Source organism: Scatophagus argus, chromosome 14 (genome assembly GCF_020382885.2).
Source record: "Scatophagus argus isolate fScaArg1 chromosome 14, fScaArg1.pri, whole genome shotgun sequence".
NCBI lineage: Eukaryota > Metazoa > Chordata > Actinopteri > Scatophagidae > Scatophagus > Scatophagus argus.
The window spans coordinates 8,234,451-8,250,313 of NC_058506.1; the positions used below are offsets into that span (position 1 = coordinate 8,234,451).

General features: G+C 39.8%; 1 protein-coding gene across 2 annotated transcripts; it reads left to right on the top strand.

Annotated features, from left to right (window-relative positions):
* The first annotated feature begins 230 nt into the window (after positions 1–230).
* On the top strand, positions 231–15,485 carry msna (moesin a). 2 transcript variants are annotated; one of them, XM_046410591.1, is made up of 13 exons: positions 231–564; positions 8,240–8,323; positions 8,648–8,743; positions 8,880–9,154; positions 9,260–9,343; positions 9,754–9,900; positions 10,038–10,134; positions 10,232–10,395; positions 10,604–10,734; positions 10,863–11,023; positions 11,163–11,255; positions 12,214–12,444; positions 12,957–15,485. In XM_046410591.1, the coding sequence occupies exons 1-13, from the start codon at positions 553–555 to the stop codon at positions 13,119–13,121; spliced, it is 1,740 nt and encodes a 579-aa protein (XP_046266547.1). In that variant the 5' UTR covers positions 231–552; the 3' UTR covers positions 13,122–15,485. The 2 variants fall into 2 exon arrangements, with proteins under 2 accessions (XP_046266547.1, XP_046266546.1); XM_046410590.1 differs by lacking the exon at positions 231–564 and adding an exon at positions 7,849–7,878.
* Positions 15,486–15,863: the final 378 nt, after the last annotated feature.

The following is a 15,863-nucleotide window of genomic DNA, read 5'->3' on the forward strand; positions in this document are numbered from 1 at the left end:
GTGCAACAGAAGCATAGGTTGCACAAAATGGAAATACCGTAGTGAAAAAAATGTACTCAAGCGTAGTATTTGAGTAAATGCTCTCATTTTCTAATACTGAGTATCACACCAGTCATTATTTTCAACAGTGTGACACAGAGTGAGAGCGCTGCTGAACTTTTTGGCTGAGCACAGGGGCGGCACACTGCAGCCATGATGATGCGGCTGCGGCAGGCGGAGTCTGCTGGCTTCAACCCTCTCTTTCAGTCTGGCTGGCTGCTGTCCTGTCATCGGCCTGGGTGTGGTTTTTGCTGTCGGGGGTACCGTTAGCAGGAAATCAAGCGTCAGTCCGTTTCACATATATGCGAAACAAAGGGGAAAAAAAGACCCTCACAAGCGTAACGTTGAAAATAGTTCTTCGCACTCAAGCTAAACGTAACATTAGCTTCCTCCAGACGATTGGCGCCGTTGTTCTGATGGGAAAAAGTTTTCTTCTGGTCTCGCTGACTGGTTTCATCTAAGAACTTTTTTTTTTATACATAAAAACTGAACGGGACGTAAAAGAAAGGAAAGATGCCGAAGACGGTAAGAATGAAAACTGCATTGACGTTATCATGTAAAAACTACCGTCTTTTTGTCTGCTTCTCTCCCCGTTATCCTGGTCAAATTCCTGTCGGGTTTGACAGTGGTATTACACAGTACCCTTAAATTATCCCTAATGCAGTCTCTGGTGTGTATTTCGGTATTTTAAAATCTGTTACATCCCCTCCGGCTCACCCGAGGGTCTCTGGGGTACTTTCCGTTAGGTGGGTGCGCGTGCCCGTTTGTATATTAAAATTTGCGCCTTTAATCAGATCATTCATTCAGGCATCCGGCCTTTGTACGGCACGTTATTACGTTACTGTGAACTTCTCTTCTCATCTGAAGACTCTGAAGTCACAATCATTTATAAAGTCGCTGTCTAGCGGAAGCCGCCGTGTGGCCTGCAGTAGCAGGCGAGCTAGTCCTCTCAGGGCCTCCTTTTCAGTCAGGTCTAACAAGGAGGGATTTCAACTGTCATTCAGGCCAGCTGGCCTGCCCAAATATCGAGCAAATGGAGGCAAACTTAAGACAGAGAGGTGACATAAGAGGAGGCACTAAGAATTATTGTGCATTGCTGCCACTGATAAGAAAAGAGACCATATTTTGCTGTAATCCGTGATATCAAATGAAGAAGCACCAAAAAGCTTATCAAATTAATGCTGGTGCTGATGTGAACAAAGAGAGGGAGGACCACACACTTTGGCAAGCCCTTTCTGCATTTAATCAGTACCACTAATAGCACTTGGACCAGTCGATATCAACAACTGCTTTTTGATTGGTTGGAATTTTAAGCCAAGATATCCATATTGTAGCAATTAGAGTAGTAATTATGATTACAGTTATGTACAAGGGGCTTGCTCCCCACACTGGACTCTTTCCTTCAAACAGCATTATAACAGACAAAGCTCAAATGTTTCAGCTCATGCCTCCATCTGTGCAGAAGTGAAAGTGATTTTTTTATCTCCTGTCTGCTGCTCATGAAACCGTGAGTTGTTCTTTGACTCAGCACAATGCTTTTTGAATTGTGATAATATAAAAACTGTGAAATGTGTGTTTGGAGCTGTTACACCCACACATGCACACTCTGACAATAAAACAAGTGTTATGCTACAGGAAGAATCGCTCATGACCCATGAGATGAAGGTGATGCTATTTACAAAGCCATGTAGATGACACAGTGCAGACACTGGAATTCACTGAATCCCTATTTATTTCTTCAGTGGAGCAACATCAGAATAGCTTGTGCAGCTCTATTTTTGGTACATGCTTTATGCTCATAATTTGCCCCACAATATAGAAACTGTATTTTGGGCAGCACCCAGTATTTTGGCCAATGTTATATTAGGTCAGGGTTTTGTAAAACTTTCAGTAACAATTATATATTATAAATACTTCACATGAATGTACATGTATCAAAGCTTACTTGTTTACTCTGACTTGCGAACTCTTGAACTGCACTTCCCTATTAGAAACAGAAATACAAATGGTACCAGGGGTTGTAGGTGCTTTCTTCCTGCAGCATTGTTTCTGCTAGTGCTTCCTTGATCATTTTTCCAGCTGTCAACCACTAAAAATGTTACAGCATCCCGGCATTTAAAGTGTACACCTAAAGAGAATTCACTACCCTCTCCTGAAAGGAACTCTTGTAATCATGTCAGCATTTTTAAAAATTTTAAAAAGTTGGGGAAATTAATAAGCAATAAAGTGCTTTCAATCTGAAGACCATTGTTTAGCACAGTCTTATTCAAAATACACTTGAGCAGTGACACTTTATTGATCAGAATCATGATATGTATTTTTAGCCCTTCACTTAGTGTCAGTCTTTGTGCCAAATATCTGCAGAGTGCAGCTGAGCCTCAACAGAGGAGTAGCCCACAGAATGTGTAGCAGCTACTGGAGGAACAGCTGGGGACCTCAATAGAAGCAGTTTGGCAATCGTAACCAGTTCACAAGCACAAGGATACTGCAGGGAAAGTGCAGCTGTGGTATAGAGGCTTTGGCCTGTACATAATGAAGACTCAGAAAAGAGGAAACTATTAGTGGACAGAATAGATGGTCAAGAGGAAGCAGCAGGATTTTCTCAAAATAAACAGGGACAATGAATGATGACCAAAAAGGACTGTGGAATATGCTGGACAATGAGGGCTATATTCATTAATGAGCAGCCTCTGATGTGTTGCCAACACCAAAAATATAAACCCTTGACCACCCAAAGAAGTCACATTGTCCTCTTTGTGGAGATGCAACAAAGCCTAAATACACCAGGCTATAAGCTGTTCGAATGGCAGCCATTGTGCCTAATATATGGTGATATCAGTGATGAAAAGGTTGAAATACAGACTTGTGATGGCAACACACACAGCGGTCTGTTTCCTTGTAGCACCGTGTGAATGTGCAGTAGACCCGACGTGTGAAAGAAGGAATCTACATCCACTGATTCAGCAAATGTTCCAAAGTTGACTCTGTACTGAGTGAAGGTTGTCTAGCAGATTTGTAGTCATGTCCACAAAACAGTAGTTTAGGGAGTAAAAGATTCACACCTTAAAAAATGTTTTCACATTAACTGTTTCGGCGATCCAGTTTTTTTCATTTATTTAGTGTTTCACTTAACCGTAATCACGATGTTTCACAAAAGCAGCAATTATGAACTCTGCCTTTGCTAGACTTCTCTTGGCAATGCTTCAGTTTCCCAAGGAAGTCATGTTGTGACTCAAGCTTTCTGCACTTACATCAGTTCCTCTAATTTCCTCGCCTGCAGCCTTATATGGACTTTCACATCACGCTCTAGCTGTTCTCCTCCCTGCTTTCCCCTAGTGTGTTCCTCAGATGCCATGCTCCACTTTAGATTGTGTTACAGCAGTGCAGCAAGTTCAGGCTTTCTTGTAGGAGTGTGCTTATCAGCATTTTAAGTGTTATTTTAAATTTTAGTGGAGCTGTATTAATTTAGAGCATTTAGATTGTTTAGATGTTGCTGTGATGTTTATTGACAAAGCAACCTCTAAATTTACATAAAATTGCATTTTTTTAATGATGCACTAAACCAAAGACAAACAGTTATATTCTGCTGGGTGGTATTGCTGAAATCTGACCTGGTGTTGTCACAAAAAGATGTGTTTTTTATTTTGCTGAACTCTCTTATTTTTCCCACTTGTTGTTTGAACAATAGGACCATTTCAGTACTACAGCAAACAACCAGCCTGTTTTTGAACCAGTTCTTCTATGTTAACAACCTGATAAATAACGTTAATCACCTTTTTTATCCACAAATCCCAAAATAGCCTCTTATTATCGCACAAAACTTGAGTGAAACTTACCGTCTATCACGCAGAAATCATAACAGGAGCAGTTTTCTTGTTTAGAGGACCAAACCTTTATCAAGTGTGGCTATGGAGAAATGGTCAATGGAAAGACCCAGAGGTATGCAAGCAGGGGATTAAATGAGTCTGTAGTGCACATAGCAGAGCGGATTAACAGTGTGGACGTAGAGGTGGTGGACAAACTGCAATCAAAACTTCTGGGGTTTTTACACATATAGCTAGTTCAATGTTTTCTTTGTGAAGGTTGTGAGAAAATCAGACTTCTGTAAGTAAGTTACTTGTTCTTTTTCATGTATCTATCTTTTTATATACATATTACGCTCTGGTATTTGTTTGTTTCTAAAATATTTCAGTTTAAACCATCTAATTTTTCACGCAGGTTATAACCTACCACTGTAGACAGTAAAAATATGGCTTTGGTTGGTTGTTTCAAGGACATTAGAGATGAATAAATCATTATTATTTGGTCCTCATTACAATGTGAGTGTGTAGCGTAACCTTCAAACCGTGTTCAAACTGTGTACACAATAGAAGAACAGTATAAGCAAATCACTACAGTGAGCATTAGTCAACATAATACTGCACACTGCCAACAGAAGAGCTGGTGGTTTGTGTCAGTGGACATCTTCTGTTTATGTGATAAATGTTGTGTCTCGCTCTGGATCTGCTGATGCTCCAGACTCACTCCTTACAGACCAATCTAAATCTGCTATGGATTACTATGGTTAGTTGCAGGAGAAACGAATCAGGATTAACATTTCACTCTCACTAAAAGTTCGAAGAAATAACTACCCTACTGACCTGCTAAATTGTTGGCCGGCTTGGATCTACTAGTAGGCGTACAAAGACTGTGCAACAGATAAATGGGATAGGAAGGTATTATTCATATGATGGACTGAACAAGACGGAATTGGGTGTATGAAAACTGTATTGTATATATTCCCTCTTTGTTGCTGCAAACTTTTTTTGTTGACTCTACATATTTGTGGTTGTTGTAATGTAACTCAGGATTTGAACCCAAAAGCAGACTTGGCAGACAAAACCGGTAGGGATAAAACAGTCCTTACTCGGTCAGTTGAAGGCTTGCAGTTGGCAATATGGTGGCAGGCATGGTTAGCCAACAAATGTAGGGGTCAAAAGGATGGCAGAATAAAACCAGACAGAAAACAACCTGTCCTTTAAAGCTCAGGGGAAACGTCAATTTGGCAAGGACTTTTTATCTAACCGATAAAATGCCAGTACTAATGGGGTGATGTGGGACAGCAAACTGGTGAGAAGTCAGGTGATCATGGGCAGTAAACAGGAGATACTGAGAGATGATTGGAGAGGATGAAGCAGTAGCTCGTACCACAATGGCTGTTGTGTATTAAAAAAAACAACAAGAAAGCTATTTTATTACGATTCCTTTAAAAAGTGGTCGTGGGAACCGATTCTAAGAGACCTTTTACCCTTGTGTGTGCTGTCCCCCATTCAGAGAGAAGCCTCATCCTCTTCTTGTTTGTTCTCTTTAGCCGTACCATTTCTTCAGTGTCATGTCTAAAGACATCCAGCACACAACCACTGGTTAATCTAAATAGCAGACAGGATGAGAGTTGATAAGTTTTCCCCACAGACATCCAGTAGTATTCTGGTAGACAGGTGGTGGAATTTTATCTGCACCAGACCTTGAAGAAGATTACTCATGTTTTTACTTACTAGGACCTGAGTTGTTTCATGCAGCCTACGTACTTTGCTGTAGGCTCAAAGTAAACTCAGTTATATTTGTGTATTGGCTTTAGAGGATATAAACATGTTTGTTGTCTTGCTCACAAGTCTTCACATGATTATTTCCCTTGTATTACTGGCTTCAAGCAATATCATAAGAAGTCTGTTCTCACACTTTATATTTAGCTTTGCCATACCTCAGCTGTTAACTGTATGCTGTCATGAGTGCCAAAGTTAGAGTGCTGATTTCAAATACTAACTGTACATGCCCTGTATTCACATTTTAAAGTAACTGTTCCACCAGTGGATCAGGTAGATCAAATCCTTGTTGCCACTGGCTTCTGCTTTTTGTCATTGTCATGTGTGGATTCTGGTCGTGAACAGCACACTAAGATCATAATGGTGTGGGACGGGTGGTGGCTGAATGCTGTGACGTAAAGGGTTCGTTCTCAGTGTATTTTGCGTGTGTGTATGTTTATATTTAACATCTCTGGGTCTGTTCTGGGCTGCACAGAATCTTTAAATCACACTTTATCTGAGGCATTCCCCCTTCTTGGGAAGTTAACCTGTGAGTTTACCAGGGTTCACTTTTGGATTAACTTCTCAATTACTGCATATGCTTCTTAATAACCTTAAATTCTAAATTTGTCCACTCTGATAAGAATCAATCCAGCTTTCAGTATTCCGTCATTCATACAGCTTTGACATGTTTTCTGTTTAGCCTCCCGCCATTCGCCAGTTGAGATTTGAGAATATCACATCATGATAAGTTTGAAATTTCGTCCCAAGTGGCAGACAGTATTACATAGTGAAAGTGAGGTTTATAGTGAACCAATCTAATTTCAGATGTTGTCTATATTTTGTTGTCTTTGCATTATGTAATCAATATTTACTTCTTATTTATATGTTAAGACCAAAAGCCTGTCTGTTGCCAGTTTAAGTTGTTGAGTTGATTTGTTAAATCAAAGGCCAGTTATAATACAGACATAAAGGAACATTAAGACTTCCCTTGGGCTAACAGTAATATCAGGACACAGCTGTAAAGGTAAATATTAAGCAAACTCAGATATTAGAAATAACACAAAGTCTTAGACAGTCAGTGGGGCAGAAGATTCTTGAACAAAGGTTCACATAACTTTCCATAAGCCAATAGCTTGTGAAAAAGGCAAATTTTCAAATAGAACACTGTCATAAAATGGATCTTTAGATATGAGATATGAGATAGCATGTTAAAAGTTGAAAGAATGTTTTTCCCTAGAGATAGATTTGCTTTGAAAAATAAAAATGGTAAAGAATAAGTCCTGGAAAACATGACACATGGGCCTGAGAGGGGTGTTTTTGACCATGTGCTAATAATAGAGCGTCAAGAGTTTTTGAATTCTGGCCATGAGAGACACACCCAAACCAGGCAGAAAATATATGAGTCTAGTTCCTTTTTCATGCAACATTACCAATTCTGTCTCAGGAAATGAAACTGCTTAAAACCCACCAGGGCGGTCATTAAGTGAACTCTTCTCTGCACTGCTGAAAAAATGTTCACCTGAGTTCATGATCAGCCACTTTGAAGAGCTGTATGTCTAGCTCACTTGAAGCATCTGTGTTGGAGCTCAGTGTAGGCCCAGATTGTAGGTTTCACTACAACTCTAACTGGCGCTGATGACAGGAAGTGACAAGAGGGACAAGTGTCCTGAGCAGTAAATGGAGTCCTGCTGACAAGAATGGGAAAGAACGCAGCTCTAATCACCCCTGCAACTGGGAAATAAAGCATACTATTGTTGTTCAGGGTAGGCGTGGGCCTCAGCCACCACAGTTATTTCCCAATAGTCATGCATGCTGCTGTTTTTGTCTTCTCTAGGAGGACAGAGAAAATGAGGAATGCCTACATGGTCTGTTTATTAAGTACAGAATCCATTTATCCTCTGCCTGACCTCTCTGAGGGGTCCTTTAAGGTTACGTAAATGTACTCAACTTTTGACATTTTGCAATTATATATAAACATTCAAATCAAGAGTGCCTCAGTGGCTGGAGAACCAGCTGTAGCAAAGTGTGTTACCCGGAAGAGGATAAACCTTCAATGTCTGCTTTTTTTTTTACAGCAGACAGCAGAAAGCTGACAGGTTGCAAGATACACGACAGGATGTAGATGACTCTCATGAGAGCTCAATGTTTAGCAGCAGTGCCTCACAAGTCCCAGCCACTGGAGGATGTGGTTACTTCCTGTAGATAAGTTCTATGCTGAGATGGAGGTAGATGGGCGTGTTTGTCATACACCCAGTGGGAGATGTGTGTGAGGGATGTGAGTGCACCTTTGCTGCTTGTCCACAGCCATCTTTGTTTAAAACTTTCCCAGTAGTTTAATTTAAAATCCTTTGATGGACCACTGTAGAATTATGTGCAATTACATCACAATTTTTAATTTATCTTGTAGCATCGGCCTGTTGATTTAATATTTTTATCCTATCACTGGGAGGCAAATTTCCACTATGTAGAAATCAGCTTTTAAATTCTAGTAGTAACTTTAATTAAAAATAATCTTCTGATGAGGGTTGATTTCATCGGAGTGATATATGGGAGATGCATTATGCAAAATGCTGTCTGGGCTGATTTAAATTTTTAAATAAAAATCACTCATTCTTCCAACTTGCTTTCTTCCTCAGATTAGCGTAAGAGTTACCACAATGGACGCTGAGCTGGAGTTCGCCATTCAGCCAAATACAACAGGAAAGCAACTCTTTGACCAGGTATGGAAACTTCTAACTTGTGATCAGTGTTATGCACTTTTCCAATGACTGTGAGAAACTTTTGAATCAAATTTAGTTGGGAAGCATAAGTTGCGGATTTAGTTTTGTGTTTTGTTGTTTTTATGACTTATTATTTATTCATCCATAAAGGCCCTACAACCAGCATTTCAATATACAGCTCTGTGTCATAGAATAAGTAAATGAGCCTTGTTTGCACATGCAGCGTTGCCTGTGGCTGACTGTTCATAGACCTATTATAGAATGGAGTGTGTTAATGTTTTGTGAGATGGCACTTTAATAATAGTTCTGCTTTTTTGTTTTAAGGTCGTTAAGACCATTGGGCTCCGGGAGGTTTGGTACTTTGGACTCCAGTACCAGGACACAAAGGGTTTCTCCACATGGCTCAAGCTCAATAAGAAGGCAAGTATTGTATTTTGCTTCACAACAATACATTGTTTTGCCCTTCTTTGTTCTTTGATGGGACTATTCTGTTGAACCCAAGTCCTTTTACAGAAGTATAAACTCTTCCCCTTGCCCATGTCATGTTTAATTTTAGGTGACGGCCCAGGATGTGAGGAAGGAAAGCCCGCTGCTGTTTAAGTTTCGTGCCAAGTTCTTCCCTGAGGATGTGTCGGAGGAGTTAATCCAGGACGCCACACAGCGGCTGTTCTTCCTGCAGGTGAAGGAGGGAATCTTAAATGACGACACCTACTGCCCTCCAGAGACAGCAGTCCTCCTGGCCTCCTACGCAGTGCAGGCCAAGTATGCCGACTACAACAAGGAGGTCCACACACCAGGCTATCTGTCCAGTGAGCAGCTGCTCCCTCAGAGGTAAAACAGGTTTCATCAACCAGTTCAATCAGACAGTTCATGTCAGTTCGTATGATTCATGTTTCTCTGCATGGCTTCTGACACTCAGTTGTCTCATGTTGTCAGAGTTCTGGACCAGCACAAGCTCAACAAGGACCAGTGGGAGGAGAGGATTCAAGTGTGGCACGAAGAACACAAGGGCATGATGAGGTAACCATGAGGCACTCACTCTTTGAACAAATCCTGTTTCAAGAAGATCTTTGACACTCTTACCCCAAAAGACTGACTGAAATGTGTTTATTGGAATGAGTATTGCACCATAATCGTACCAGATTCTACCTGTCTGAAGACTCTGCTAAACTATTTCTCAATCTCCCTACCTTGAAAATGTGTAGCTTCCTCGTCTCAAGGGTTGTTTTCAGCCTTGTTACTGTACCTTTAACACATCCCTTCAACATGCCGCCTGTACACTTGTCTGATTAGGTCTGTGTGGCGATCAAGGTCAGGCAGAGTACAGATCACCATGTGCTTCAGGGTTTCTAAGCTCCAGCACTTCAGATTTTTGTGTTCTTTTATCTGTCTCTGTGAAACATCAATTAAGGCTGTTTGTTTGTCCACAGAGAGGAATCCATGATGGAGTATCTAAAGATCGCCCAAGATCTCGAGATGTACGGAGTCAACTACTTCAGCATCAAGAACAAGAAAGGAACAGAACTGTGGTTGGGAGTGGACGCTTTGGGCCTCAACATTTACGAACAGAATGACAAGTAAGTGATTCGACAACGAAGAACTGAAATTGCCATGAATGCACATGTTCAGCATAATTGGGGGCTTAGCATTATTGCTAACACTAAAAATACCCTTCTAATGAGTTTATTTGTTGTCTTTGCATTGTTTTCGACAGAATGACACCCAAAATTGGATTTCCCTGGAGTGAAATCAGGAACATTTCCTTCAATGACAAGAAATTTGTGATTAAACCAATTGACAAGAAAGCACCCGTACGTTAACTTGGAGTAACAGACAAGTTGTTAACAATTGATAAAACCTCAGTCCATGTATTACTCCAAATAAAAACCTCTCCTGCTGCTGTTTTAGGACTTTGTATTCTATGCTCCGAGACTCCGCATCAACAAGCGCATTCTGGCTCTTTGCATGGGCAACCATGAGCTGTATATGCGCCGCCGCAAACCTGACACCATCGAAGTGCAGCAGATGAAGGCCCAGGCACGCGAGGAGAAGAACCACAAGAAGATGGAGAGGTGAGAGTCGCAAGCTGCTGTCAGAGAAATGTACAGATGCTTTGCATGTAGATTTGGTTTTACTTTGTCACCTCTGATATTTGATATCCTTTAAGTCAAATATAACATGAGCGTCAGGTCATGTTGTAGAATCCTTGTGACTTGTGGTTGGTTATGTGTTACCTTTTGCACCATAAACCATCTTGTTTATTGTTTCTGTTTCCATCAGAGCTCTGCTGGAGAATGAGAAGAGGAAAAGAGAACTTGCAGAAAAGGAAAAGGAAAAGATTGAAAGGGAAAAGGAAGAATTAATGGAGAAATTAAAGCAGATTGAGGATCAGACGAAAAAAGCCCAACAAGGTGGGTCACCTGTCAGTACTCAAGAAAAGCTTATTGTTGTACTGTGATGAATGGTGACAGTGTTTTTACATGCCACATGCTTCTGTACCTGTGTGTGTGTGTGTGCATGCGTGTATGTGTGTGCGCAGAGCTTGAGGAGCAAACACAGCGGGCTCTGGAGTTGGAGCAGGAGAGGAAGAGGGCTAATGAGGAGGCTGAACGTTTGGAGGCTGAGCTGAGAAGTGCTGAGGATTCCAAGATGGCGCTGCTGCAGCAGTCAGAGAACCAGATGAAGAACCAAGAACACCTGGTCAGTAGTCAAGAACTGTTTGTCTAGTCATGGACATTGAAACTAGAAAATGTAAGGGTTTGATTGCTGAGAAAATTGTGTTCTCAGGCTTCAAATATTAATATCAACAAAGTCTGAAAGAAAATCTTGTCCTTTTTAGGCCACAGAGTTGGCTGAGCTGACTTCAAAGATTTCCCTCCTGGAGGATGCCAAGAAGAAGAAGGCGGATGAGGCGGCAGAATGGCAGCAGAAGGTATGATCAGAGTTACTCCTTTTTCACTGCAGTCAGTCATTTTCTCATTCAGTATAATGTAATGATTTTCTTATGAATGCTGTGTGTTAATCAAATCAAACAGCAACTGCTGTGCTCCCCTCGTGTCTTTTTTGGTAAAAGCCATGTGTGCCAGGAGAGCCCCTTCATGTTTTCTAATGGACGGCAGTGACTCACGCCGTTTGTGGTGGTGACGGCCGTCTTTGTGTGAAGGAAATCCTGTTAAACTCTTTTGCACCATTATGCTACTCTGGAAACACTGCTGTGCTAAGTGGTAGTTTCCATGTTGTGCATATTTGGCAAACTTTCAGTTGAAATTCCAGTCTTACTCATAGTTGGCTCTTATTCCTAATCACTCGAAAGCTTTTGCTGTATTTAGTATAATATTTATTATTTAAACACTTTCTGTGCATACCTTGAACGTATTTAAGAAATAAATAAGTAGTAGAGAAAATGAAAAAGGGAAAAAAGACAGTAAAAACAGATACAGCAGAGGGGAAGAAAGTAATGGTCAGTTTCCTCTTCTAAGTGAGTCTCAGTGGTTGTAATTGTTTTTCTGTTTTGTAGCAGAAGTTTTCCTGTAACGCCCTATGACTGAAGAGGATTTTTGGTGTATTTAATAGATTGTTTATATAATTTTTACTGTGTCCAAAATAGCCAGCAGGGAGAGCGTCTTCAGTTTTGACCTGGACATTTTTGACTTCAGGGAAACCTCGCTCACTGTTAGCATTTAGCTCTAAACACCACTGCGACAAGTAGCGCAGCCTCCCGGAGCTGCTAGCACGGCTGTAGACTTGTGTAAATAGTACTTCTTTTAAATTCTACATTAAATTCTGTCCATTGTATATCCAAGTACTTCACAAGGATGAGGTCTGTGCCTTGTAGATGTAACACATCATCTCACCTCATCTCATCTCACTGGCTTTCTCTGTTCCCTCAGGCTACCATGGTGCAGGAGGACCTGGAGAAGACCAAAGAGGAACTCAAAAACAAAGTGATGGCGGCTCACATTCAGGAGCCGCTCAATGCCGAGAACGAGCATGACGAGAACGACGAGAGCAGCGCTGAGGCCAGCGCTGAGTTCACAGCCGCCGCCACGTACAAGGACCGCAGTGAAGAGGAGCGCATGACTGAGGCTGAGAAGAATGAACGTTTGCAGAAGCATCTACTCGTAAGCCTTTGCTCGTATCTTGCATATACAATAAATATGATCGGTCAATAAAGAGATCAGAGGACTTATTGTATAATTTCAGTCCTGGAGCACACACATTTTATAAGTGTCTTCTAATCAGATTTTTGGATAGAATAAAATGATGACTTTTTGCTTTCTTTTTGTCAAGTAACAATGTGTGGATATCAGTATGTTAGTTTGAATGAATGCACAAAAAATTAGGGACACTTGCACTTTTCATGTAGTAGACCAAAAATGAATCTATCTATCAATCTATCTCTTATTGATTTCCCTTTAATAAATCCATTTCAGTGATGAGGAAGATAAAGAGGAGCAGATGACTGAGAGCATGGATGACAATAATAATACTGAGATTTTTATATTTTTGCACTACTAAGTGCAAAAATGTGTGTGCATCACACAAGTTGTTCAGAATATTTTGCACATTTAGGGGTTAACAGTTCACAAGAACATAGTGGTGTGAGATGTATTAATACTGTGTATGTTTGCAGGCTTTAAGCTCAGAGTTGGCCAACGCTCGGGACGAGAGCAAGAAAACAGTGAACGACATAATCCACGCAGAGAACATGCGAGCAGGACGAGACAAGTACAAGACCCTCAGACAGATCCGGTCAGGAAACACCAAACAGCGCATCGATGAGTTCGAATGCATGTGATGCCTGCATTCAGCAATGCAAAAGCCCACACACAGCTGGGTCATTCTGCCTGGACTGCAGTCCTGCCTCACTTAAAGCTGTTTCCTCTGTACCCAAATAAATTAGCTCCACAACATGACATGGTTGCACAAGCACAGCACAATGTACAAATACGGATATGGAAAACTCCATTTGCTATCATTCCTAACTTTGAATTTAGGCAAGTCACTGGTTGAAAAGGGACATACTGTATTTTATTAGTTCATTCCTGTCAAGGGGTTTATGTAGCATATTAGAAAATGGCTCATGCCTTATTTTATGACACATTGAATAAGCATTTTGAATTTCTTTGTATGTTTTTTGTCACATTTTGGATTCATGATTTTAAAATAAAGGGGCTCAAAGACCATTCCAAATTCCACAAGACCCATAGACATATTTCCGACATACACGGTTCTTCACAGCAAGCTGGATTTTTCTGACGGTTATATTTCTCCAGTGATCTGCTGCAGATAGTTTTAAAACCAAATACACTGTAATCTACAAAAGCAAATTCACATAAAATAAAACTGAAGTGTCTGTGTGGAGCATTAACAGAGCAGTATTAGTTTTTGGTCATTTACAATTTATTTACTTTTCATTTGACTCTATCTGTTACAAATCATACAGTATTTACATCCCACCAACTGGATGATATGAAGGATCAGTTTCATTTAGATCTTTTGTCTGTTTATAACATTTCTGAACACCTTCAAATCCATTTGTAACCACAAGGCTGGAATGTAAACTCTGCTATTAAGGCTCAAACTGTTTATTATCCTTTTAAATCTACATAGAAAAATCCTCAATTGTAGACAAAATGAACTTCATGTGGCCTAATATTAAATCCTAAGATATGGAAAAGAAAATTAAAGCGTTCCGCCTATCAACACTGAATAATTACCTGCAAAATCAAATAACAATAATTAATATTTCACTGTCTACAATTCAATTTAGCACTCAATTTAAAAACTCATTTGAAGTTGTTTCTTTAAGAGTTTTAGTCCTTTGCTTTTAATTTTTAAGTGCTCAACAGTGAGGATATTTGAGTGTTTTGATATCATCAGTACAGCAGTTACACTGTAGCTGTCTCATGTCAGGTTGGCTTTTACTGGTAAACAAATGCCAATAAAGTCGTCTGTAAAGGGCAAAGCTGTAGTTTAATCTTAAATGTGTGAAAATGATCTCACGTTCTTTTCCCCCAAAATCTTCCTAGAAACGGATGCATTAAATGATTTAAAATAAAATAATTTTATTTAAAAAAATAAAATGATTTCATTTTAAAAAATAAAATAATTTCATTAAACATGCACTGGACGACTAAAGCTTACCTTTACACAGCGAGTTAAAACGTCCTCAGTGGGCACCATTGGCATTTTTGATATACTGTATGTATTTAATTCAATTTGTGTATTTTGTAATTTGGATTTTTCAGATGTGATAAAATTGTCTGAGGTGAAGGATAGACACCACTTTGGATATTTTTGTATTATATAGGCTAGAAGTACTTGTCAGAGAGAACAGTTGTTTTTTTTTTTGTTCAGAAAGAACAGCATTTTGAAAACAGTGTTTTTGTTGTAAGCTAATTGAACAGCTCACTGCTGTAATAGAAGGCTGATGGAACAAGCAACACCCCAAAGCCTGTGATAGGACCAATGTAAAACCAGACGCTGCAGGAAACTCTGTCCATGTTGTACTGCTAAAAGCACACCATGAATGGAAAGTTCAGACCAGGCCAAAAGATTTTGTATAAAAATGAACAGAACCAAGTCCTTGTGCCATTACTCAACATTACATTTTTCAGACATGCGGAGGGTTTGCTTGTTCCTTAGATATTTAGAAATTAGTGTTTGAAAGATTTATTTACGCTATTTTTCAAGTTCAAAATGAATGTATTTTAGTGATAAATATTTCTTTTTATTTTGTTCTGATTTCTCTCATTGAATGAACTTTTGTCATTTGTACCAAGATGCATTTTGATATTCAGTATTCTTGCCCATTGCTGCGACTTGTTCTTGTATCTGCCATAAAAATTGCAGTTGTTGCTATTTTGGATACTTTTCCATGCCTTTGACGATAACTTTTGTAATGCTGCACTGTGTGTTCTACCTGAAGCACCATGTATTGACAGCCTGCTTTTAAGAATCAAGTGTAATTTGAACACGTTATCATGTGTGAAAGAAATTTATTAAAAGATGCTACTCAGTATTTCGTCAATTTGAATCAAATAGGATTGTAGTGTAATTAATATTGTAAATTGACAGACAGTGCCTTGGCCAGGTTTTACATCAGGACTTGCTGCTTCAAGTCTTCCTTTCAGCAATGAATAAAAGTCAAATTAAACTATTTTCTGTTGTTTTTTGCATTTTACAACCATTACCATAACAACGACTGTTGCTGCCACTGCTGTGAAAACGTGTCTCATGAGTGTCCTTGATATACATGCAGTTTATTAATATGTTTACACTGACCCATACTCTTCAGAACCACTTTTGATCCTGTGGTTAATAATGTTAAATCAAAGAAACCATCACACCTGCTGTTGTACTTAAAGTTGCAGTCTTGCAGTGAGCCACATGAGGGCAGTTTACCCTCAGTTTGCAGTGAGAGTGACACGGCAACAATTTGAAAGTGATAGTTAATTCACGTCTGTGTACATTTGGTCAGTGATACTTGGATTATCATAAACAGAAAGGTCATGCTAATCGATAGTAGACATATCTG